Source organism: Squalius cephalus, assembly GCF_949319135.1.
Source record: "Squalius cephalus genome assembly, chromosome: 19".
Lineage (NCBI taxonomy): Eukaryota > Metazoa > Chordata > Actinopteri > Cypriniformes > Leuciscidae > Squalius > Squalius cephalus.
Genome location: NC_137140.1, coordinates 26598590 through 26626070, shown reverse-complemented (window position 1 = coordinate 26626070; position 27481 = coordinate 26598590). Strand labels below are relative to the sequence as shown.

At 35.8% G+C, this 27481-nt stretch overlaps 3 protein-coding genes across 6 annotated transcripts in view; 1 reads left to right on the top strand and 2 right to left on the bottom strand.

Moving 5' to 3' along the window:
- Positions 1-3239: 3239 nt before the first annotated feature.
- smim36 (small integral membrane protein 36) lies at positions 3240-6144 on the top strand. The gene is made up of 2 exons (XM_079851392.1): positions 3240-3807; positions 5056-6144. The coding sequence occupies exon 1, from the start codon at positions 3408-3410 to the stop codon at positions 3717-3719; it is 312 nt and encodes a 103-aa protein (XP_079707518.1). The 5' UTR covers positions 3240-3407; the 3' UTR covers positions 3720-3807; positions 5056-6144.
- A 3582-nt stretch (positions 6145-9726) lies between these two features.
- Positions 9727-16154, bottom strand: hlfb (HLF transcription factor, PAR bZIP family member b). Of its 2 annotated transcripts, none has more exons than XM_079851017.1 (4): positions 15885-16154; positions 14766-15095; positions 13329-13543; positions 9727-12112 (listed from the first exon to the last, which is right to left on the bottom strand). In XM_079851017.1, exons 1-4 carry the CDS (start codon positions 15982-15984, stop codon positions 11897-11899), a joined length of 861 nt encoding a protein of 286 aa, XP_079707143.1. In that variant the 5' UTR covers positions 15985-16154; the 3' UTR covers positions 9727-11896. The 2 variants fall into 2 exon arrangements, with proteins under 2 accessions (XP_079707143.1, XP_079707142.1); XM_079851016.1 differs by having other exon boundaries at positions 9733-12115.
- A 3887-nt stretch (positions 16155-20041) lies between these two features.
- stxbp4 (syntaxin binding protein 4) overlaps positions 20042-27481 on the bottom strand; it is a 37295-nt gene continuing 29855 nt past the window's right edge. For all 3 annotated transcript variants that reach the window (XM_079850853.1, XM_079850851.1, XM_079850852.1), the window contains exons 21-22: positions 22877-22934; positions 20042-20186 (exon numbers count right to left, since the gene is read on the bottom strand). In XM_079850853.1, the coding sequence (XP_079706979.1) occupies positions 20084-20186; positions 22877-22934 (161 nt within the window). In that variant the 3' untranslated portion in view covers positions 20042-20083. The remainder of the gene's footprint in view (positions 20187-22876; positions 22935-27481) is intronic.

Genomic DNA, 27481 nt, shown 5'->3' with positions numbered 1-27481 from the left:
ATGTTTATTCAATGTCATTTTTTGCTTATTAGTATGGTTGAATTGAATAATCGAAGGTCAGCAGCAAAGACATTGGTTAATAAAGTGAGATTAAATGCATAAATTATATGTGTGCTATTTAACATTTAATTATTGCAGGTTTGTGTGGTTTTCTGAGTTTGCATTTGATTGTTTTTATTCATTTTGAGGAATACTGAATCAGTTTTTTGTGCAAGTGAGATGAGTAAATGCTCACATTTAGTCTATAACTACAATAACCATCATGTTTACTCAGCGCACCGCACACACAATGCGTCTGTACTTCTGATTCCTCTCAACATGGAGACAAGTTACTTAGATATTTTTTGTAAATTTAAAAGTAGTGCATTACTTTACTAGTTACTTGAAAAAAGTAATCTGATTACATAACTCACATTATATATAACCTTACCATTTATGACATATGCTAAATGTTACATTTTCCCAAAATACCTCCACACATTAAATCTGCTTTTTGGCTCCAGTGTTATTTCACCATCCATTAATAATGACATGACATAACTGGTAGCCACTCTCCCAAAAACCTTCAAAGTGCTTTATGTTTTATTTAATTAATCATCATATATAATTATTAATACAAAAGTGTTTTATTATAATTAAATAAAATTAAAAACCCGTAAAACTAGAAAAATTATGAGTGCAAAATTCCACAAAATTTAAAATACCTCCAAAAGCATTATTAAATCTGCTTTTTGGCATCTGTTTTACATCACAGTCCATTTATGATGACATAAAACAGCTGTTTCTTAGACTCCTTCAGCCAACTCTGTCCCAAACACTCGAAGTGCTTACATTAAATAATTATATATGATTATGTATGCACATTATTGTGTTTTTTTAATGAAACTCTACGGAATGACACAAATGATGAAAAATCCATAAAAATGATGAATGCCAAATGCTAAAAAAAAATATATTTATACTTAAGTTATTAAATATACTTAATTAAGTTATATTTTCCCAAATTACCTTCAAAAACAACATTAGTATGCTTTTTGGCTTCGGTATTATGTCATGTCCATTTATAAAGACATAACATAACTAGTAGCCACTTTTAATTAAAGGAGCTGTATGTAAGAAATGTATTTCAATTAATCATAAAATGGCCCTGATATGTCACTAGACATTAAGAAATCATGTTCATTTCAAATAATTGTATCACTGACAACAGTAGTACGGCCAGGATATTGTCATTTAAAAAGTGAAGTTGCAGCCCTCAACTGATGTTGATGTTGTCATGTTGTGTTTTGTCCTGAAGCCCCACCCTCCACCTATCTACCAATCACGAAATCAGTAGTGTTTCGGCATCCGGGTTGCCAGCTCTGCTCTAGTTACCACAGCTGCAGCTCCTTGTAGCAGCCTATGTTCCTGCTGGATCCTGCAGCATATCTGGCAACCTCAAATCAGGGGGGAGGGGGAGGGGATACACCGCTCTACAGTAATTTGAAAGTGATTGCAGTACCAGTTTTGGCCACAATCTTACATACAGCTCCTTTAAAGGTACAATAATGCAAGAATTTTTTGCCGCTAGAGGGCGCTACATTCCAAACAACAACAACGGCGTAGCTTGATGACGATGTGAAGGAGCGTGGAATGATGGGAACTGTCGTTTTCAACTCCACCGTGGATGTAAATCAGTCAGACGGGAATCGAAAAATCATGTTCATGGATGAGGCTAAGTTCTATTTTTATAATGACATGCTTTTTGTGGCGAGGGGGGCGTGGTTCAGCGCGGTCTGTAATGGGAGAGAGAAGAGACGAGCGGGACGCAAGTAGGTCAAGTGCAAATGACGAACACCTGTGTCTTATTGCTGTGATCCGCGTGGAGAGACCGCTTATAAGCCGCGCTGGAACGAGAGAGAGACTGAAGAGAAAATTGGACGCAGAGAAAGAAAACCGGTGGATCCGAGCACTCATTTTTGAACTGTTTTGTGCCGTCGCGGTTGCCATGGTGAATGCGCGTTGTGCACGACTTTTGTTTGTTTTGCTTTATTTTAATAAAGTACGAGTCCCAGTCACGCCGACCCCTGTCTTCTTCCTTCCTGACTCTTGAACCTCATCACACTTTTATTTCATTAAAATTAATTAACCACAAGAAAAGTAAGGTTTAATACTAAATTGGTTATCATAGATGTTACTGTATGTCGAATTCATTGTTGTGATAACGCGGCGCAGTTTTACGTGTTCTAAACAATTGTTGTAAAAGTACATTCGAACATACCCACATCATTTGCCAAAATACTCATTAATCTTTAACACATGCTATATTTATTTACATGGCCATAAACACCAGACGTGATAAACAATGTCAATAAACTAAACACAAACCTAAAGCAATAATACTTCCCTTACATAAACATAACTATTACCGAATGCTACATTTGGAAAATATAAAATTAAGCATGCTTTGTCGACAGAACCAGCTGCAATCGGTAAAGAATAATTGTGTTCAATAACGACTGCAAGAAACAAGCGTGTGTTGCTTGATAGACGCTACAACTACAACTTCCGCATTTGTCCAGGACTCCACGCAGTATGAGCGAAAACCAAGGGTAACGCGGATATGACGCAATTGACTGGCGACTCCCAGCTCCCCCCTGCTCTAATGCCCCGTTTCCTTGGTTAAAATCGCAGTTTTCTAACGAATTAAAAATAGTTGGAAACATTTTGGATATTGTAAGTAATCAACTTAACAAAATATATAACACTGGCCTTGAGATTATGGGATATTTTAATGCAAAATTCTTACATATTGTACCTTTAACACTCTTTCAAATTCTTATGTAAAAAATATCTTGATTAAACAAAACAAAAAATCCAGAAAAATAAATGCAAAGTGTGTGTGTGTGGGGGGGGGGGGGGGGGGGGGATGCATATTCCATTTTCCGAAAATACCTCCACACACATTAAATCTGCTTTTTGGCTTGAGTGTTATGTCACGGTCCATTATAATGACATAACTAAAAGTTGTTCATTACACAATACTCAGTGAAATCCCACATTGACGTGCTTCTGGCGAAAGGACACGAGGTGGGACATGCTAAAAATTCTACTCCACCCTTTCACCGCTTCTACATAATTTGTCCAAATCCATCTTGCAATGTGCAGTTGGCAAAATTAAAATGGCAGCTTAAGCTATTAAAGTGAGCAGCTTTTAATCATTGGCTGCAGGAATTTAAGGTTGGTGGAATAGAAGGGGAGGGATTAAAGTCTTTGAACGGCAGATGACATCTCCACTCTGATCTCGGCACAGGGCCCTGCTGGTGCTCGTCGGGGGTATCCCTGCTACCGCGCGCTTAGCCTGAAGAGCCCGAGTCCATGGTGCCCACGTTTCCCTCAGAGCGCGGAGTCAGGGATGCAGCGTCGCCATGGGTTTCATGGAGTTTTACCTGGAGATTGATCCAGTCACTCTAAACCTCATCATCCTCATCGCCAGCTACGTGATCTTGCTTCTGGTCTTTCTCATCTCTTGCATCTTGTACGACTGCCGGGGGAAAGACCCTACCAAGGAGTACGTCTCCGAGCCCCCCGCCCCACAGCAACAGTCTCCCATCCGGCTCGTGGTGATGCAGAACTCCCCGGCCTCGTCACGTTATAATGAGCAGAACAACACAGCTTCCTCAAACTTCGCACATCTGACCCCTGACATCATGCGCGAGAAGAGAAGCACGCTGGTCTGACCAGATCATCCAGAGTGAATTTCTCGCACATTCAAACCTCTAGAAGTGAATGAATGCTGAAATTTAAACCTAATTTGAACTGAAACAGGTAAGAAACTATTCCTTCTGGCTGACCTGAATACATGACCCATTTAATGCACATTTCAATTTTTGTCCAAGGTCAAGTCATTTATACTATTTCTGCATATGATTTATAATATGATTTTTTTTGTTTGTTTCTTTAATAAGGATACTAAAATCAAGACATGTCTTACATACTGACATTATTCAGTCTATACATTATTCAGTATGCAAACAATACTCACAGACATATTCCATTTCCAGGATTGTCAAAGTGCATGACTAGATGAATTGTTTAGAATTTATAACCATTAACAGGAAGAAAAGGCATCTGGTTGCACAGGGATTAACTTCAGCAACATCAAGTGTCTGTGCTATTGCATCATCATCCGAGTAAACATACAAACCAAAATGGTCGTAGTGACGGCAGTGTTTTACGCACTGTGGTCTTTACTTTATCCAGATAAGATGGTTATGTAAATATGATATTGTGTAAAATTTAATTGAATGGCGAAATGCAAAGGGGGGGGGGGGGGGGGATATTGTACAATACAATATCATTATTGTAATAATGTTACAATAAAACGTAACATTATTATTGTTATGGTCATTTTACATTACAACTTTAGCTTATGTTGTCATTTTGATTTAATACTAAGAGCAGGGCTACCTACACGCACTAAACCATTCAATCTGCTTTTTTTGTGTGCGGATGGATGGATGGATGGATGGATGGATGGATGGATGGATGGATGGATGGATAGATAGATAGATAGATAGATAGATAGATAGATAGATAGATAGATAGATAGATAGATAGATAGATAGATAGATAGATAGATAGATGCTTCAAATAATCTTTTGTTGATTTGAACTTAGGTTATATAAAAGCAGCAGTCATCATTTTAAATAGCCAATAGCCAGAGAATATGATTTTGACAGACTAATAAACTACAGCACATCTACAGGTGTATCATGTCTGTGATATTGTTATTGCTCTAAGTTGATGTGTAGACACGTCTAGAATTGATATTCGATTATAGTAATTAGCCTAATCATCTGTGATCTAATTTGAATGGTAGCCTAATCAAAAAATCAAGGTTGCTAAATTTGAATAAGGACCAGTGCTAGTTTTTATTTCTCAGATAATAGTTTTATGATTAACCCATTAAAGACAACCAAACTAACCATTAACATTTTTCAATTAAAGTTACATTTAAAATGACAGTTTTTGTCAATAAACACCGTCTTTAATGGCTTCTCTTCTCTGTTTCAGAGCATCCATCTGCATTCATTCGTTTATTGTGGACAATTTCATCATGGAAATGGAGTTATTTTATCCTCTGGACACTGGATGGAGGCCGGTAGAAGACACATGTGCATGCCTAAACAGAGCTAATGTCTGGACACGTGTACATTCACAATGTTGTCTGCTGTAAAAATGACGTGATTATGCAGCTTTGTTAAAAGCATAAATGTTGCCCATGTAGTGTACAACACTAAGTATATAACTTATAGATTTCGAATGTGTCTGTTGTGAAGTTTGAATGTGTGTGTGTGTGTGTATCTGTGTGTTTGTAAACTTATAGGTTTATTATAAAGGATACATTTACAATAATTGTTTCACAGTAAAAACAAATTCATTCCACACTGATGAGTCCACTTGGCTGAATGCATATCATCAGGCGTAAATCATAATCTATGCATTGCATTTCTTTTTTCAAAGCAACTTATTTTGCATTCAGTATATTCATTTTGCCATTTACTGTATGTATTCCCCAGGAATCAAATGCTGCTGAGCAGTTGATCTACATCATCTAAAATGCAATATATTCATGAAGTATAATAATAATAAAAGTATAATAATAATAATAACACTATAATGAACAAACAATGAACAATATATTTTTTACAAGCATTTATTAACCTTTGTTAATGTAAGTTAATAAAAATGTTATCTTTAAATGTTCATGATAGTTGACAGTGCTTTAACTAATGTTAGATATGAACTTTTGATCTTAAAAATATATTAGTAAATGTTAGCTTAACATTAACCAAGATTAATAAATGCTGTATAAGTATTGTTCATTGTTTGTTCTTGTAAACTAGTTAAGTAATGTTAACAAATGAAACCTTATTGAAAAGATGACGATAATAATAATAATAATTGTTATTTTCTGGGGAAAAAAGTAAAAAATTAATATATAATCTTTTTGTGTTCATTTAAAAAAATATATCGATATTTGTTTTACCAAATTGTTTGTCAATCAAGTGGTAAAAGTGGTGATTAATTCCTATTTTCACTAATATAACATACATAAAGCTCATGTATTCTCTATTGGTGAATAAAGCAAATTATTATTTTATTTTTTACTTGTGCATGTTTTTGTTTCATGTATCAGCATGGTAAGAGCTGTGATAAAAAACAACTGAGCAAATCTTGAATAATTTTAATAATTCTTAACTGAATTGGAATTTACAGAGAAAGCAGATATCAATCACATATGGCTAAAACTGAACACTGGCGCTCAATCGATCAGGGTCGGTTATCCTGTGTTGGCCATGAGTTGGAGAGGGCAAGGGACAGTGGTGGAGGACAGTGCAAGGCTTGTAATTCCTGTTGCCTGCCCTTCCTTTCAGATGGATTGCAGCCAGGCTGAATGCAGGCTGGGATTAATGTTAGATCCCAATCTGCTCCCTCTGCATTTACAAATGGCTTTATATAACTCCTAGTCTATTTGATAAATGCCACATAATCCCAGAGGAAGTCATCTGTGTGTCTGGTTTAGGCCACACCCAGAAGCAGCACGTACTGATCAGATCTGAACACATGTCATTGCAGGAGTGTGACCATCATGCTTTTGACAGGAAGCTCATTTTACAACATGCAAAAGGTTTAGACAGAGAGAGCTTGTCTTATTGCGTGCATGTCAAAGGGATGTACTGCTTAGCTGCATATTTTCTGGAAAGGAATTATTGTCTATATTTCTGTACGGCCTACTTTGTGTTTTACTATTAAATCTCATATACAGTGTATATGATCATAATTCATAATATATATATATATTAGGGCTGTCAAAAGATTAAACGCGATTAATCGCATCCAAAATAAAAGTTTGTGTTTAAATAATATATGTGTGTGTACTGTGTATAATTAAATTTGTATATATAAATACACACACATGCTTGTATATATTTAAGAAAAATGTGTAATTTATATATAAAAAAAATATATTTATATATAATATAAATTATATATAAATATATACAGTATATGTATGCAAATATTTCTTACATATATACATGCATGTGTGTGTATTTATATATACAAAATAATTATACACAGTACACACACATATTATGTGAACACAAACTTTTATTTTGGATGCGATTAATCGCAATTAATCTTTTGACAGCCCTAATATATATATATATATATATATATATATATATATAATTATGATCATATACATCATATTAACAATTTTAATATTTAAATATTTACATTATATATATATATATATATATATATATATATATATATATTATGTATATGTATATTATAGATAAATGTAAAGATTAAAATATTCAAATTGTTAAATATATATTTAAGTATAAGTATAATTGTATAAGAATAATAATAATATTGAAATGTTTAAAGTATAAAATGTTATACTTTTTTAATAAAAAATTTAAATAACAAAATTTAAAATGTTTATATATACATTTTGTATATTTTTTTAGTTTTTAATTTTTTTTTTTTTAGATTTTTATTTAAAATTCATTTAATTAAAATATTTATGTCTTTAACATATACATATATATATATATATATATATATATATATATATAAACTGCTCAACAAAATAAAGGGAACACTTTTTTATCAGAGAATAGCATCAAGTCAGTTAAACTCCTGGGATATTGATCTGGGGTGCGTTTCCCGAAAGCATCGTTGGCCAACTATGGTCGCAAGTTCATCGCAATGTCCATTGAACTCTATTGGTAACGACGGAACTTGCGACCATAGTTGGCCAACGATGCTTTCGGGAAACGCACCCCTGGTCAGTTAAGTAACAGAGGGGGTTGGTAATCAGTTTCAGCTGCTTTAGTGTTAATGACATTAACAGCAGGTGCACTAGATGGGCAACAGTGAGACAACCCCCAAAACAGGAATGGTTTTACAGGTGGAGGCCACTGACATTTTTTCCCTACTCATCTTTTTGGATTGTTTTTCACCAGTTTTGCATTTGGCTAGGGTCAGTGTCACTACTGGTAGCATGAGGCGATACCTGGACCCTACAGAGGTTGCACAGGCAGTCCAGCTCCTTCAGGATGGCTCATCAATACGTGCCATTGCCAGAAGGTTTGCTGTGTCTCCCAGCACAGTCTCAAGAGCATGGAGGAGATTCCAGGAAGACAGACAGCTACTCTAGGAGAGCTGGACAGGGCCGTAGAAGGTCCTTAACCCATCAGCAGGACCGGTATCTGCTCCTTTGTGAGAGGATGAACATGATGAGCACTGCCAGAGCCCTACAAAATGACCTCCAGCAGGCCACTGGTGTGAATGTCTCTGACCAAACAATCAGAAACAGACTTCATGAGGGTGGCCTGAGGGCCCGACGTCCTCTAGTGGGCCCTGTGCTCACTGCCCAGCACCAGGGAGCTCGATTGGCATTTCCCATTGAACACCAGAATTGGCAGGTCCGCCACTGGTGCCCTGTGGTTTTCACAAATGAGAGCAGGTTCACCCTGAGCACGTGACAGACAGGAAAGGGTCTGGAGAAGCCATGGAGAATGTTATGCTGCCTGTAACATCGTTCAGCATGACCGGTTTGGTGGTGGGTCAGTGATGGTCTGGGGAGGCATATCCATGGAGGGACGCACAGACCTCTGCAGGCTAGACAATGGCACCCTGACTGCCATTACGTATCGGGATGAAATCCTTGGATCCATTGTCAGACCCTATGCTGGTGCAGTGGGTCCTGGGTTCCTCCTGGTGCACAACAATGCCCGGCCTCATGTGGCGAGAGCATGCAGGCAGTTCCTGGAGGATGAAGGAATGATACCATTGAAGGGCCACCACGCTCACCTGACCTACATCCAATAGAACACCTCTGGGACATTGTGTTTCGGTCCATCTGACATCACCTGGTTGCACCTCAGACAGTCCAGGAGCTCAGTGATGCGCTGGTCCAGATCTGGGAGGAAATACCCCAGGACACCATCCGTCGTCTCATTAGGAGCATGCCCCGACGTTGTCAGGCATGCATACAAGCACGTGGGGGCCATACAAACTACTGAGTACCATTTTGAGTTGCTGCAATGAAATTTCAGCAAAATTGACAAGCCTGCTGCATCATTTTTTCACTTAGATTTCCGGGGTGTCTTTGAATTCAATCCTCTGTTGGTTGATCATTTTCATTTCCATCAAACGATGTGGCATCCTTTCGTTCATAACACATTACCCAGTCCATATTAGTATAGATATCCAGCATGATATTTTTCCCCATTGAGATCTGATGTGTTTTCAAAGTGTTCCTTTAATTTTTTTGAGCAGTGTATATATATATATATATATATATATATATATATATATATATATATATATATATATATACTTTTCAAATATATATCTACAATACTGATACATCTGTTGCTGGTGATGACAGTGATGACAATAGTGATGATGATGTGTATAAAAGAGGAAAACGAATATTTTGTAACACTTATGACGGAGCATTGACAACATCTGTTTAGACTCGAGACAAACATGCCTTTTTGGATAGGCATTGCGCTCTAGTGGTACGATTGAGAATAACAACTATAATTCTTAGATCCTTCAGCATACCACGGTATTTTTTGCCTAATGCAAATCTTTAAAGAAAGACTTCATATATTTATAGTATAACTTATTTATATTTCACTCATTAAACGCAACATCATCAAATATCAGCTTTTCAAAAGCTTTTTATTTTCATTAACAGGAAAAAGGAACCAAAAAGGACCACAACAGACAACATATTTAAAATATTGGAGTCAAATAATCATCTGAAGAAAGTCTGTTAAAATTAAACATGCTGTAATTTAATATATTTAATATAAAATACATTTTGTTTGTTGAAATACACAATTAACAACATTCTATGAGGCCAAGAATAAAATTATTTTACCAAGTTTGGCAAACATACATTAATATCATATTTCATGGTTGTACATCACAACCATTACATGAGAAGTATTAACAATATAATTTAACAACAAAAGAAACATGAAAAAAGTTTCGATATTGATGCACTTAATAGTAAAATGCATGTATAAGAATAGACAAAAAAGGTAAAGAAACTGATCGCATGTAAAGTTCATAGTTCTATATGTTTTATATTAATGCCCATATACAGTTACCTGTAGAATTTTGAACTTTTTCATATAGTTTGATGCATATATAAATATACAGTATACATCAAATTACATAAAAATCAATTCATATGAAAATACTGTGCAAAAACAAGAATAACTTTGTAAAAACATTGAATATGACAATATTATTGTATTTCATATCATTTGGTCTGTAGTAAAGAGTAATAGACGTAAAATAACACCGTACATCGACATTCATTTCACAACTCCCCAACAAAAGGCAAGATATCTGTTTCAATACACAGGCCTATAAGCCCTGTATAGGCCCTGTTCCACCTAAACAAAATTAGCTTCCCACACTTCTGATTTAAAAAAGCTAATCAATATAGTGTGGACTTTTTAACTGAAAGAACCCTTTTCACACTTCCGGGGTTCTCAGAAGCGGAAGTCGTCATAGTTGGGTAAACTTCTATTGTATTTGCATTTGCTCTAATAGCAAAAAAAAAAAAAAAAATCCACGATAGCGTTTCCTCGACTTTCCAAAAAGAAAAGAAAAAAAGAGATTGATTGCAGCAGTCAGAAGAGAGAAAGATGTCAAATTTACCATCACTCCCCCCCAGTTTTTTTTTTTATAGGATAGACCTTATGTAGCCCCGCCCCTTTTCATCGCTGCGCTCGTTGTCTTTTGACTTCCGGTCTGTATTTTCACAGCGATGTTGTGTGTTGTTTATTAATGAACGGCTCGTTTTAAAATCTTCCCGGTCGACTGACATTTCTTAAGTCATCTGCTTTAAACATCACAGTCCTCATGATAACTTTCGTTAACTTTACATTAAGTAAATCCACTTCAAAAGCTAATTACTCCTGGACAGCAACGCCATAGAAATATACGGAGCGACCGCAAAACGTAAGTTAAAAGACAATATTCTAAAGATGGCGGCGCCCTCGTTTCTCTGGCGCGTAAGGTCTATAGCGTTATAACTAAGTGTGTATTAAAAAAATGAAAATATTAAACGTTACTAGATTTGCATTGTTGATAACTGCGGATCATCTTAACGGTCTGTGAAAAGGGTCCATTATCAACCAAGACATACCAGTTTATCTTTCATATTCACTGAACTGAAAGTCCATTTACCACATTCACTGAACAAACACCTCCTGGTTCATAATAAAATAACAGCCAATTTTAATCACACTCTATGTGGCACAGATTTCCAGAAGCTGGCATCCTTATTTCATTACGCTTTGGATGTACAGAAAGCACACTTGATTGTCTGTTTTCTAATAAGGATAGGCTATACAGATATTTAGTAATTATGAATTTGTTTCAAACTCTCAAATCTTGCTACATTCTGTTCTGTCTGTGAGAATAATGTCTTTATGGACACAAATGCCTAAAGCAGCTTTGCACATGTACCTCCTCTCTCATACACAGCATACATGCGAGTCTGTAGGAGCAGATTTGACTGCTAAATCATGACTAATCAAGGCAAACGTCTGTGGACAAATGCTACAACACACTAAATAATGAGTAACACGGTTGGCAAACAATGATGGCTTTGTTTGCGATGACAAATAGAGAAAGAGAATGAGAGATCTCTACAAGATGTATAAAATAACCACACAATGAAACGTTTCGGCCTTCTAAGGTGCCGAGAACAGACTGAGGTGAGGGCTGGCTGGAAAACAGGCCCAGCGGACCTTATCCATGAATATTGTCCTCCGAATTGGAAGGGAACTTCAGGACCCGCGGAGTCTCACAGGGTGCCATGCCGAGCTTCATACTTGGTTAAGATGTTTTTGCACCGCCCGAGCTCTTTCCGTATGTCGGCGACTTCCTGTCGGAGAGCAGCGTTCTCTTTCTCCAGGAAACCAGCCCGGATGGCAATCTGATTTTCTTTTAGGCGCCGAGCGTCCCGTGACCTCTTGGCGGCCACGTTGTTCTTTCTGCGCCGTGCCCAGTATTTGTCGTCCTGCTCAAATTATGCAGAAAAAAAAAGGGTGGGGAAGAGACAGGAGCGCCTAGTTACATTATGTCAAGATTATTTCAAGCTTTTTAATAGTTACATGTTAACCTGACAAAGCCTATTGTATAACTGACATGCAAATTTCTAAGGCCTCTAAGATATAAACATGATCACAATTTCACCAATGTTTTTGTTGTGAAATATTTACTGTTTTTTATAAAGTAAACGAATATCTGTAGGTTTGGGTTTACTTGATTATCCATACATCATGTAGAAATGGGAGTATTAAATATGAAAGCGTTTATTATTTATTATGTTTATTATCTCTCAATCACTGTATTGCATTGCATTGCATGTTTCGCTCCAACAATAAAAACTATAAAGCTTTGGTCAAGTATTTAAATATCATCTTACTAAGACAAATTATTGGGAAATATAGAGTGACGGCTGATATTTATATACATTTTATGTAAGTAGTCTGCTATACTGTTATAAAATCTAAACGATTTACATTACAAACTCTCAGAAATTCATCTTACTTTTTGGCCATATCACTGCACCAAATTGCATATTTTTGCTGAATTTTGGATTTTTAAATTTTTTTTCCCAACTCAAATATTCTGCTATTTCATATTACATAAGCCACAAAAGCCTGATGTATCAAATGATACTCAGCAAAAGCCTCATTCAAACTTTTCAAGTTTTTTTTGTCTAAACTAGGTTCAATAAATAGTTCCATTTAACAAAAATATATTTTTGACTATTACTGCATACAGTATGTCAGGGTTAAGGTTAGCCCAGGCTTTACAGGGCTAATAGTAACCGAAAATTCAAATTGATATGAACAGATAATTATGACAAACCATACTTATTTATGTTTAACAGGGCGAGCATGAGAGAAAACCGTCCGTCATTGTGACAGCAAGTTTTCTCACGCATTTGCTGCCGTGCAATCAGCTTTGAGCAATTTACTACTCTGCAAAGCTGGGGAGGGATCCACTTTTATTTGAACAAATTAAAAAAGGCAAATCCTTTAATCCCAAATGCGACAGAACTGGAGTGATTCCAGGAAAAAAAAGGGAGGATCACGTGGGCCAGGCCGTCGAAAGATGAATGAACAGAGATAAGCTTCTTAGCAAGAGCCTGTTGCCCAGCTGGTCAATGGGTGAAAAGAGTGACCAAACATACACTTTTGGGGGATGAATAACTTGACCCAAGTTACCTTCATATCATCAGAAATGAAGATTTTGCGTGCTTTCTTGATCATAGGCTGAGGTTTCAGCTCCTCTTCCGAAAACTTGCATTTCCGTGGGTCGAAAACCTCCTGGCCCGGGACGCTGGACAGAGCGAGGTCTGCCGGATCGGGCTCGTAGTTCACTGGTATCTGAAGGGCCTCCGGGTCTATAGGACTTGGCGTGTTACGTGATGGAGGCAAAACTGTAAGAGAGAGAAGAAAAAAAGATTTATTGTAGACTCAGAGGCAGAAGTGTAATTTTGGGGTAATGTATTGTAACTAATGGTGAAAAGGCTGTCATGAGCATTTCAGTCCACTAGGTGGCGCACCAGACATTCATAAATGAAGTACAAATCAAAAGCTGGCAGTACAATCTTTTTTCAGCTATTTGTTTTCATGTACACATTTAGGGTTTGTTTTGGTCAATAATAAAACATGTTAAATGCCAGGATAAAACCTTTTTCTGGAAGGAATTTCATATTTTCATCTTGTGTCCATTTTAGCAGATTTTTTAAAATAATTTTAGTTGACATAAGGTTTTCCACAAAACTATGTTTGGATGTCGCGCAGCAAATGCTCAGACTAGGAAACTATGCATCTGTCTCCAAACTTTAGTCAGTGGTCAGTTTACTTACTTTTTCAACACAAATTTCTTCAGTTAACATTCAAATTAGTAAAAAAATCTAATTTCAAATCAATTTGATATTTTTGATATTCAATGAATTGATCAAATACATTTTTTTTTATTGACTTTAAAGACCGAACTGAACAAGAGATCAGTGATTTACCTGATACTAAATCCACAATTCCAAAACGGCATACAGTTTACATAAAGTTTTATATAAAACTATGTTTAAATGTTGCACACCAAATGCTCAGACTAAAAGAGTCATCGGTTTGCAAATTCTAGTCAGTGGAAAATGACATTATAGGCTAGTCAGAGATTTCCATTCACATATGAACTCAAAAGCTTGCAATGGGTGGGAAAGTTTTTGCATTTGACAACTTATTTTTCATAAGAAAAAGCCCACATCCCACATATAAAAACAACTGCTCAAAAATCCTCCACAAAAGGCTCTCATTCTTTTCATTGGGCTTTCTTTTCCAAAATACAACTTCACACAGTCTTGCCTGTCACCTCGGTGGATACTATGATCTTATCATCTGTATATTATCATCTATAAGCTTATAAGTAACCTTGTTCTTTGAATATTAAAGTAGAACAGAAATTCAGAATAATATAGGTTAGAATAGAAACAGAGCAATACGGAGGAAAGGCTGACACACTAAACTACATGTGCTTCCTTACACCCACTATCGTATTTATATAGTGACATCTGACCCAGCTTAACATCATTTTAAAGGGTTGTTTTTAATCTATAGAGTGGGTCTAAAGTGACACAGTGGGACACAGAAACACAGTACCTGTCCTGCCCGGGCTGTGGAGGCAGTTCTGAGGAACCATGCCCGTGTGGATGGAGGCGATGGCCCGGCTGCTGAGGTCCATGACTGAGATGGGGGTCTGTGGCATTGAAGCCTGCTGATGCTGCTGGTGGAGGCTCTGGTCATGCTGTGCGGGACTGGAGGGGATGCCATTTTCAGAGAGGAACTCCTCAAGGTCCATATACTCCAACTGAAAGTTGTCTCCATCATAAGACAATGTTTTATCCCAAAGCGTTGGCCCTAAGAAAGCCGACTGTGGAGCGTTTCTCTCTTCTTCTAGCTTTTTCACCTTCTCTCTCTCCTTCCCATAGCCTGTAAGGATATTACCATTAGTTACAGTAACACATCAACGATTGATACATCCAAATTCAAAGAGCTTTTTTAAAATAAAAATGTAAGGATTTGTAAGTGCTTTTTTAAATTCTAAATGATTTTTAAAGTTATAATTTTAAGTGACTGTTCTTAGCTGCAACCTCAGCAATGCACAGTAAAAAAAAATTCACTCATTTAACATTGCAAATTTTTCCCCCGTTTTACTTGGTTTCACAAGTTTTTAGAGTTTCACCTCAAATTTCTTCATTGTTAATATTCAAATTGTAGTTACTCAGTGAAAAATTCAGTTTAACCAACAAGTTGCTATAGGGTTAAAATTAGGGTTAAGGTTTGGTTTAGGATTAGTTACTTGCAATTATGCGTAATTTATTACTAAAGTATAGGCTATGCATTAACGTGTAACTGCATCACCTTTATAAAGTGACCACATTGTTCAAAAAAAGTAATTAGGCTACAGTTAAACCTAGATTTGAAAGCACTGTCTTTAATGCCATTCAATTTTCCATCATGTATTTTTAAAAAGTATTATTCAGAACAAGCCATGTGATGTCTCTGTAAGTGAAGTTTATTCATTAATGCGAGAGACACTTTAACGACGGACAACACAAGAAAAAGAGTTAAATAAATCTTCAAAAGAGCAAAAAACAATAGCTAGGTTATTTATTCTGTATATCACAGCAGGAACCTGACGACAGCTCCCTACAGTAAGGTCAATAAAATGATTATTCTTCATATGCTACAGTGTAACAAAGTGAAAGCTTCGATCACCTTCATCTTGCCCAGGTAGTTTCAGAGGTTTTTCCAGGAGCGCCTTCAAAACGCCGTGAGTTTGCGGAGGTAGGAACGCTGAATGCAGTGGTCTGGACATAATCACTCTTATTCCGTGCGAAAAGTATTGGTGGAAAATTGAACTGAAATTAAGGGCTCTATGTAACAGGTAAATAAGCTTTCATTCGTCTAAGAACGACAAGTGAAAGAACCAGCTCTACAGCACCAGCTTAGGTGGCTTGAAGTGCGTGAGTGTATGTGTGTGTGTGTAAGAAATGTGATGATCATCACCATGTGTCAAGAGTGAGGCGAGTGACGTCAAACAATCAGAGGCGGGGCCACCCTTTCGCTCCACTTGCTAGCTGGCAGTTTAGAGACTGTGTTGCCATATCCTCTTGTCATAATTTTTTATAATTTATCTTATGATAAAATGTCTTCTAAATAAATGTAAATTTGATAATCAAGGCTCGTTTGAAAAAAAAAAAAAAATACAATTTGAGTTCTTTAGTGTTTTAGGGTCAACATTGCAGAGGTGGCACCCACAAGCCTCAGTGAAACAGATGCCCTAGTGAACTACTGTGTGTGCCGCTGAACTTGATTTCACCAAGTAGCCTAGGCTACAACATGTTCCTGGATCAACATCTTTTTTGATCCTAGAAAACATTCCAATCAATCAATCAATCAATCAATCAGATTTGAGGGACACAATGTTTACAGTTTATGTCAATTTAAGCTTACAACCAGGGATAGCTGCTTCTAAATCAGTGTAATTAAGCTATAATTTCCATAGGATTTTAGGGATAAGTTGTGGGTATGGATGAGGACAACATTTTCGGACAGGGATGTTGTTCCAGGTTCACCAAAATATGAAGATCCAGGAACATGTCTTACTTGGCAAAATCACAGTAAAACATTTCTGATAAATCATTCTCTGACAATGGAGGCCATATACCCATCTGAGAATAATTTTCCCTTGGAAATATTTCAGCAGTATTTATCAGCTGTTTCAAAGCTAGTGATGCCAGATTCACCAGTGAATAACCTTATAAGTCAAACGGTCTGAAATTGTTCGATTCACATTTGAATCGTTTGCAGCCGTTTCTCACTCCGAATAGTAATGGGATACTTTATGAGGTGGATATTTAGGCCTGATTATTTGAACTAGCTATCCCTTTAAATAACATTTTAATAATTAACTAGCCTAAATAATATGTATTTACTCATGTTTCTAATTTGTCATCATTCATTTATTTTTCACAAGCGAAAGTTTTCAAACCGTGTTTCATGGCTAAGTTGCTTATGTTTCTATAGTGATCTGGCAACAGGGGACGTTTTGCTCGCTTGCGAGTGGAGTCTACCTGCAAATCGACTCTGCAGTCTGCAATATATTCATTACAGCTAAATATTTATCGAAGATATGCTAACTTTAATTTACCAGCGTAAAGGAATCTGAAGACTGAAGGCTTGAAACTGCCATTGAAAGTGAAGTTCCCATCACATGCACACAGGCTGCCTACAAGCGGTGGAAAAATCGAAAGCTTACAGCCCAATAAAGGGGCGTAGTTTAGTTTAGCCTCAACAGATCTATAGTATAAGTAGTTGTATACTTATCTCAATTAGTTTTAAATAAAAAGAGTGATGTTGTTACAACCTACCCCACTATTTTGTGAATTTATTGTGGTTATCAGATTAACTTGTACTTATCAAAACTACTAGCATCATTTCCTTTGAGAGATTTGGAGAGGATGATTGCATATCAAGTTATTTTGAAAAGGTAGGTAGTGAGTCAGTCAGCATTTGCAGGCCAAAAATCAATATGTAAGGGAGGGAGGCTTATAGTCAGTTTTTTCAAAAGTTGGCTATTATTATACATTTAGCATATAATTCCATAATAGGCTACATGATAATCCTCATTATTAGAATGATGCATCAACTGACCAGACCAGTGTGACATACTGTTTCCAAGCACGATCACATAAACTAAGCCTAAACGCCCTGTTAACACTTTTAAAATGGGAAAAATGAAAAGCTCCCACTTGTGATTTAAACTTATGCACTCGACTGTTCCCGTAATCTGTGCTGCTAATACACTTTTTCAGGAGACACCTCCTCCCCTGTCTTCCAACAAATGACTTGCATATTATCTTTTCAAAGCCTACATACATGTGTAGCCTAGTGACAAACTTTACAATTCAGATCTGACCCATATACATTGTTACCCAATGAAGGTGAAGTCACAAGATGTATACAAATGGACAGTAAATATAAGTAATTTTCTAAATACAGCAAACTGAGTGTAAAAGGGAAATGGGTTTTTCTATCAGAGTCCTATAGAACTTGTCTTTCTTCTTTTTGTTACCTTGGTAACTGGTTGCTAAAGCAATCAGACGTGACGTTGCTTTGCAGAAAAGTAGGCCATGACTGTCCGCTCCTCCTCTAAATTGGAACAACTAAACCACATGTTGTAACATGTGTCTGACAAATTGGAAACAGATTGCAACTACTTAGGAGGCAAGCAGACCTATAGAGAAACCTATAATACTCTGGAATGATTAATTCATTATCATTACAGTCATCTTTGAAATCTTTTAAGGGGACACATCACAAAAAAAAAAAAAAAAAAATAAAAAATATATATATATATATATATATATACACACAAAGTTTTAGTTTAAAATCGATTAATCGTGATTAATCAATTTGACAGCACTAGAATGAGTGCAACCATGCATTATAATTTAAATACAAGATATTTGCAGCAAGTTCTATCAAAGAACTTTGCTGAAATACTTTTTTCTCAGTGTTTTTATTTAACAAATTTGAACATATTATTTATTATTTAGTATATTTTTTTTAGTTCAGTGTTCAGTATTTAGGCTACTGTAATAGTTAATAATTCATAATTAAAGGCTGTTTTTCTTTAGAGGACTGTTTTTATATGAGTTGCAAGAGTATTTATGTGATTTAACATTTCCCGGAAGCATCTATACTGTATAAAAGTATCTGCCGTGGCATGGAGGAAAGAAAAAAAATCAATATTTCTTGCCATAGGGTGTAAAGTGCTTGTGAAGTGTACACTCAAACTGAAAAAGTCAGATCCAGCAAATTTTCTTTTAAAAGGCAAAAAATGTGGATGGGTTTTTATCAGTCAATCTTTAATACAACCACAAAAGTATTCACATTAAAGGAAAAACATAACTCTTCATGATCTACCATAAAGAGATCTCTGAGGCTAAATTAATGCTGTTAGGCAGAGTGAATTCACAACAAAGCAAATGTGCCATGTTGTGTCATTTTCCAAGAAATTGTACACATAAGGCTTAGGGTACGTTAAACTCACATTTCTAATGGAAGCGCAGAACTAATTGCACATGCAAGAGAAGACACTTTCACAGTTATATGTATAATGGCTAGAAAGTCCACTAAGGATAACAGCAGAATTAAAAATGCATCTTTATGTGAAGAACAATAATAGTGAACCCGTGCAAATGATTCCTGAAGAACTGTCGCAGAGCTGGTTCAAGGAAGTTTGAACAAGAAAACAAATTCCTGTTTCAACAAATCTACTGTATGAACAAATGCTTTCACAAATAGTGGATCAAAGTAGCAGAAAACACAAGCCAAACTGAATGAACATCACAGAAACAGTCCATCCTGATTAACTCACAGTGTTCTTCCAAAGTTCCTGCTTCACCGAAGAGGCCACGTCCTTTGACTTCAAACGAGTGCAATTATGTTCGACTTTTTTGAAAAACAGATTGGGTCTGTCCATTGTTTTTGTCAAGGTGCAGAATAGAAAGAGGTCAGTGAATAACATGAGGGGAAATTCCTAAAATGTCAGAAAAACAGTGGACAGACAGAAAAACAGGGAAAACTCAAACTCAAATGTGAATTCTCAAACCATCAAAGAGTTTTGGAGTATTTGCTGCATATTTCAAAATCAGTTAGAAATCAACTAATGTTGAAAGTCAGATTCATACGGAGCCCTGCACATGACATGCGGACATATGCACACATCATGGAACCAATTCTTAATTCATGGCCACGATATACATATTTTTTTGTCTGCATGTCATGAGTGGGGCCCCGTCATGGAGATTTTTTTCTGATTGTCATTTTTTATAATGCACATATCACTTGGTTTTATGCTCTGGGTTGCAGAAAGAAGCAGAATTGTGCACACAGTCTTCAGAATCAGTCTAGGCTTCTGGAGAGTTCAGGGTTTGATCATTCGTTCTTGGTTCTGACAGACCCAAAGATCTCATTACAGGGTGCGTCCATGATGTTGTCTGAGTCTCGTGACTGGAGGAAAAAATAAACATCCGATTAATAAATGACATCTTGATTAAAAGAGAGACACTGCTATTCAAACGTTTGGGGTTGGTAAGATTTTTTTATGTTATTGAAAGTTATAATCAAAAATTGAGTTAAAACAGTAAAATTGTGAAATACTTTTTCAATTTAAAATCATAATAATCTATTTCAAAATATTTCAATATGTAATTTATTCTTCTGTTGGCAAAGCTGAATTTTCAGCAGAATATACTCAAGTCTTTAGTGTCACACGGTCCTTCAGAAATCAATATAAGATGCTGATTTGTGCTTAACTCTATCCCCGCCATGGACGGAATTTTCCGTAATTTATGAGACAGTGGCTGCATCCGAAATCGCACACATTCCTACTATATAGGCTAGTAGGCGAAAAACATATGTGACAAAAGAAGTATGTCAGAATTCACAGTACTCATACACTCACCTAAAGGATTATTAGGAACACCATACTAATACTGTGTTTGATCCCCTTTCACCTTCAGAACTGCCATAATTCTACGTGGCATTGATTCAACAAGGTGCTGAAAGCATTCTTTAGAAATGTTGGCCCATATTGATAGGATAGCATCTTGCAGTTGATGGAGATTTGTGGGATGCACATCCAGGGCACGAAGCTCCCGTTCCACCACATCCCAAAGATGCTCTATTGGGTTGAGATCTGGTGACTGTGGGGGCCATTTTAGTACAGTGAACTCATTGTCATGTTCAAGAAACCAATTTGAAATGATTCGAGCTTTGTGACATGGTGCATTATCCTGCTGGAAGTAGCCATCAGAGGATGGGTACATGGTGGTCATAAAGGGATGGACATGGTCAGAAACAATGCTCAGGTAGGCCGTGGCATTTAAACAATGCCCAATTGGCACTAAGGGGCCTAAAGTGTGCCAAGAAAACATCCCCCACACCATTACACCACCACCACCAGCCTGCACAGTGGTAACAAGGCATGATGGATCCATGTTCTCATTCTGTTTGCGCCAAATTCTGACTCTACCATCTGAATGTCTCAACAGAAATCGAGACTCATCAGACCAGGCAACATTTTTCCAGTCTTCAACTGTCCAATTTTGGTGAGCTCGGTCAAATTGTAGCCTCTTTTTCCTATTTGTAGTGGAGATGAGTGGTACCCGGTGGGGTCTTCTGCTGTTGTAGGGCATCCGCCTCAAGGTTGTGCGTGTCGTGGCTTCACAAATGCTTTGCTGTATACCTTGGTTGTAACGAGTGCTTATTTCAGTCAAAGTTGCTCTTCTATCAGCTTGAATCAGTCGGCCCATTCTCCTCTGACCTCTAGCATCAACAAGGCATTTTCGCCCACAGGACTGCCGCATACTGGATGTTTTTCCCTTTTCACACCATTCTTTGTAAACCCTAGAAATGGTTGTGCGTGAAAATCCCAGTAACTGAGCAGATTGTGAAATACTCAGACCGGCCCGTCTGGCACCAACAACCATGCCACGCTCAAAATTGCTTAAATCACCTTTCTTTCCCATTCTGACATTCAGTTTGGAGTTCAGGAGATTGTCTTGCCAGGACCACACCCCTAAATGCATTGAAGCAACTGCCATGTGATTGGTTGATTAGATAATTGCATTAATGAGAAATTAAACAGGTGTTCCTAATAATCCTTTAGGTGAGTGTAAAAGAGTAGGCAAAAAGTACCCGGATGACTTCCGACAAAAGTGTGCCTACAATGGATTACATTCATGAATGAATTCTTTCTACATTCATATTACACACACTCATACTACTGTACATTTAGTGGTCGTGAAATAATTACTTGTTTAAAATAAGCACCTACTCAAGAGAGCATGCAAATTCGATTTTCTCAGCTTTTTGTTCCAAATGTTGCTTATTTTTATGAAACTTACCCACAATCAAGTGGCAATTAAAAAAAAAAAAAAAAAAAAAAAACAACACTGGTGGGGAAAGTGTAAGGAAACATTTCTTATTATGTTGAAATTAGTCGTATTGGTAAATTTGTTTGTGTATTTTTTAAAGGATTCTTTGATGAATAGGAAAGTTCAAAAGAACAGCATTAATTTGAAATATAATTTACAATGTAAAAGTCTTTACGGTCACTTTCAATCAATTTAATGCATCCTCGCTGAATAAAAGAATGAATTTCTTACTCACCCCAAACTTTTGAATGGTTCATTCAGTACACCTACAAACATGCATAGGGCATTGTGTGCATGGAGGTGAATGCTCTGGTGCTGTGTGGGTGTCATGGAGAATGCTGGACTCATGGGTGTGGTGTTGCGTGCGACTCTCAAAAGAGTGATGGATGTCTGCAATATTGAACTAGTCTGTTTTGAAAGGTATGCAAATAAAAGTACTCATGGGAAGGGGAGATGTGTTTCTTGTCTCTAGAGATAAGGTTACATTTGTCAGTAACAATACAAAGAGTCTGCTGCTTTCAAAGCACAACAGCAATATCTACAATTTTGCGTCAAATTTGTTCAGAATAGTTGGTTGTAGTGTGGTTCTTTTTAATGTGTGGGCTATATTGAGAATGTATCAAACTGTTTATCTCTTATGAAGTACCCTTCAAAACATGAGTACTGTTACTTTTGGGAAAGGGGGCAGAAACAAAGGAGATGAATTTCAGAATGTATGCAAGTGTGTAATTGTATAACTGAATTGTATATCTCATGACTTACTTTATGTAGTACTTCACTCCATCTGCAGTGTACGCCTCATCCCAGCCATACGGTAAAACTGTGAACAAAAAAAAAAAAAAGTGTCAGAGAAATCAGATTAATTTACTCTATGTGAGGACAACAAACGAGATACTGGAGAAGTCTGAAGCCAAAATAAAAAAATGGCATTGCAACATTTCTCGCTGATCCTCTTGATCTTGAAAGGCCAGTGACCGTGAGAATTTCCTGGCAACTATGGGGTCAGATATGAATATGCTAAATGTCCCAGCATATCTGCATATTCCAAAAAGCTATTTTCATTAAAGTATAAGAATCAAATGGGAGCAAATAAAATTAGCTTCCAATGGATTTGGATTTTGGTATAAAAACTCTATTCACACACAAACATGTTTCTCCAAATGCACTTTTTATCTTTGAGCTTTGCACAGCTTTGGAAATGAAAACACTTCTGATAGCGGATGGATGTGTGCCAGGCTTTAATTAATGGACCTCAAGTCAAAAAAATGTAAGCAGACTCTATTGAAGGCTGAATATGAGACAGGTCAGAATCTCATTAAAAAAAAAAAAGTTAACAAATCCCTGGCAGAATTTGATCTTGACACTCCCTTTGTACATCTAGGAGTGCTATTGACAGTAAGTCTGCTAACATACACAATACCTTGACATGACTTTATAATGGCTTTCTCATCGGAAACATGATCTTATTATGAAAAAAATGACGATGAAAAGAACACACACAGTATCCCACTGTCTAGATTTCACACACAATCAACATTTTGACAGGAAAGGCCAAAGAATAATTTATGCGGTCTCAAATTTCTACAAACAAATATCCCTGGCTACATATTCTGTGGTGCCCATGGGAATTTGCAGTAAATTTTGAGTTGTCTAACTAACAAATGAATGGAAATGTATAAGACATTTTGGCTTACAATAGATTTTCCATTTATCATTATGTCACTGGCCATTTCTTGAATATTGGGGGTGGGACCAATTTTATTTTATTTATTTTTGGTGAGGGGGCGTATGTCTTTTTACATAGTCATTTTAAAGGAATTAAATAATAAAAGTCCCCCTGTAATCAAACATTTTATCACTTAAAACTCATCTTTGATCACCAAAATTACATATTTAAAAAAAAATTCCCTGAAAAAAAAAAAAAAAAAAAGCTTCATGCCTTAAAATAGCTTGAATGTAACTCTACACCCTTGCCTAATTTAGTATACGTGGTTCTATGAATATGCTAATTAGCCCCGCCTCCACTCACTCACACCAGCTCAGAGATCCACTCGTTGAAGATCACACGTTGACATGATTGATTACAAGGTAGTTTGTGATGTGAGAAACACCAGCATTTTCAAACCACGTTTTTGAGACTGTCTTTTGTTCACTGCAGTTTTAAGAAGAAAATACTCAGCAATGGTGTTGACTTGGTGTTGAATTTGCACATGGTTTGTCTTAAAGCATATTAAAAACACTATAGACATATAAACAACATTAAACACTTGATTTTCACCACAGGGGGACATAAAGGATTTAAATGGATTTAAGGCAATAACAAAAAAAAAAAACAAAAAAAAAAAAAAGGAGTAAAATAACAAGAATAAGAATTTCTATAAAATTAACAATTTGAACTATATGAGAATAATATTTTTATTTTAAAATATGCACTATTCACTCTTATCGGTATGACTGTCGAAACAGAAAAATGTTTGTCACACCACATTGAGTTATAAATGAATCACACTGTGAAATGATTCAGCCAAAACAAAAGTTTGACAAAAAAAGTAGTTTGCATCACTGGTCATCGCTGTTGGTCATTTAACATTTTGGTCACACTTTAGTTTAGGTTCCAGTTCTCAAGATGAACTAACTATTAACTAAGACTTTTGGGTTACACTTTATTTTAAGGTGTCATTGTTACAGTGTAATTATATATTTAAGTACTGAGTAATATAAAGCAACTACATGTACTTACTATAGGGTTAGGGTAGGATTAGGGTTTGGTTGAGGGTTAGTTGCATGTAATTATGCATAATTTACTGTTATTACTATGGTAAGTACATGTAACGTATGTAACAAGGACACTGTAAAATAAAGTGTTACCGACTTTTGCCTCAATAAACTCCTACAGTAATTACTGCTTATCAAAAGTTAGTAAGGTACTGTAGTTGTAAAGTTTAAGTATTGGGAAGGATTAAAGGATGTAGAATATGGCCAAGCAGAATAAGGCATTAATATGTGTTTATAAACAGCCAATATCCTAGTAATATGCATGCTAATAAGCAACTAGTTAATAGTGAAAATTAGACCCTAAACTAAAGTGTAGTAAACAAACAGAGACAATCTGGACATTTCTAATTATTGGGGGATCCTTAATGTCTATGACGTTCCGGCCTTGTTTTCTATTCCATTTGTACGTTTTGCTAATATTTCCATTAAGTTACGAAAACTTTATTTCTGAATGTTTTTTAAACGTCCAGTTTTTTAATGCAATTAGAACGTTTTTTCTTGGCTTATGTTAACTTTTCAAGAACATTCCATTCTATCATTCTAAAAAAAAAAAAAAAAAAATGGTATATATATATATATATATATATATATATATATATATATATATATATATATATATATATATATATATATATCAAAACGTTATTTCTAACACAAAGCAAACATTTTTCATCATTTATAATTTTATACGTATGTTTACATTTTTCCATAGTATACAAGTCTCTAAGTGTATTAAATATTTGAATTACAAAAATAACAGATAAGACTTTACTTAAAGATTCACATCTTACGGTATAGTGGTAAACTAAACTGTGTAAGAGTCTCTGTGTGTGAAGTACACAGTCCAAAACATCTTATCGTAACGAGCAAAGCTTACATTTTCTAAACATAAAAAAACACAACCCCACTAAGTTAAACAAGGGAAAAAAATAACACAAACTCAAACATACACCTAGACAGAACACAAGTCAAATCTAACAAAACCACACAATAGAAAAAGAAAACACCACAAAATTGTGTTTCTGTATGAACTGTTTCATGGAGTTTCAAACTAAATGCTTTGTGATGCCTCAGGCTGAAGAGAGACCATGAGTGTAACGGCTGTCTGGATGTTGTCTGGACTCTGGATGTTTGGTTTAAAAATGGTGTGGAATGAGTATTAGTATGAAAATGAGAGAATTTAGTTCAGAATCAGATGAAATGCTGTTACAGAAGGGGAAGTTTGAAGTCCTGATTGCTTAATGTAATGCATTATAGGTTCAGTGAAGTCAGTGTAATATAACTGCTTGCCTGTATATTTCATATAGGCCTACTACTTGCATTCATTGTTTGTTCCTTATGCATGTGTCTTGTGACTTCATGTTCTCTTCTCTTCAATTCTCTTTAATGGTCAAACAAGTAGTAATGTTTAAAAAGTGTTAGATGGACGTCCAACTAAAACATTGCAAAAATTACGTTGCATGTACGTGGTATAAATCACATTTTTGTGCTAACGTTTTGAGAATGTTTTTAAAGACCAGATAACTTTGAACAAACGTTCTATTCATTTTGAAGAAAGTTTGTTCATAACTTTGAGAGAACCTTGCCAGAATAGCCAAAGTTCTGAGAACGCTTCCTCTTAGCTGGGAATATGCTAAATGCGACTAAATGACATGAAGATATTAAAATATTATAAACATTATAAAATTATGATTTTCTGTAAAGCTTTAAAACATTGTGTATTGTAAAAAAAGTGCTATACAAAAAATTCGACTTGTTGTTTCATTAAAATTGTTCTCACAAAGTTTTATACAAACATTCTGAAAACATTCAGCAAATATTAATAATATCACAAATACTTTCTGAGAATGATGTTCTAAGAAAATTTTCTCTCAACGTTATGAAAATGTTCATCAAGTAAAAATATTCGTTCCAAGAACATTGTTCTACACCTTTATAAAAAATGTGCTGCCTTACAATCAACTTGGATGTTTAAGTCATTTCAACTTAATTTACATTAAACTGACAGAAAAAAATTAAGTTATTTCAACTCAACTTATTTTGATGAGTTAAAGCAATTTAAAAACATTTGTTGTTGATATTTATTGATCATATAATTTTTTAACGTTTTCCCTCAACATTACGAGAATGTATATAATGTTATAAGAACGTTTGGTTCTAACATAACCTTTACAAACCATAAGTGAAACTGGGCTTTCATAATGAAACGTACCTAAACGTAGGTTTATCTTACCTAATTGCTGGCTGTTGTCTTTATCAGCCTTGAGAACAAAAGGGATATTTCAATGGTCATTTCCCAGAATTTAAACAGAATGATGTTTTCTAAAACTTTACATTCATTTGTATTTCTAGTGGCCATCAACTCAATTGAGTCTTTAAATTCTACAGCTTAGTGAGATTTAGTTTTTTTGTATTGAGTGTTCTGACAGTGATCACAAACCCTTGGGACACAGTATAGCTCATCACATGCCTCTTTAATTCAATCAACTCTTTGTTATCTAAAGGCCTTGCTCTAGTAACCAAGAGTGAATGATTTCACTAGATCAACACTACGATACTGAAAAGGCAATTTCATCTGCCTCAAATTACGCC

Coding starts and splice junctions, on each gene's coding strand:
- smim36 (XM_079851392.1), top strand. CDS start 3,408: ATGGGTTTCATGGAGTTTTACCTGGAGATTGATCCAGTCACTCTAAAC.
- hlfb (XM_079851016.1), bottom strand. CDS start 15,984: ATGTCCAGACCACTGCATTCAGCGTTCCTACCTCCGCAAACTCACGGC. Junction 15,096..15,884: donor ACTACCTGGGCAAGATGAAG/GTGATCGAAGCT, acceptor ATATCCTTACAG/GCTATGGGAAGGAGAGAGAG. Junction 13,544..14,765: donor CCACAGCCCGGGCAGGACAG/GTACTGTGTTTC, acceptor TCTCTCTTACAG/TTTTGCCTCCATCACGTAAC.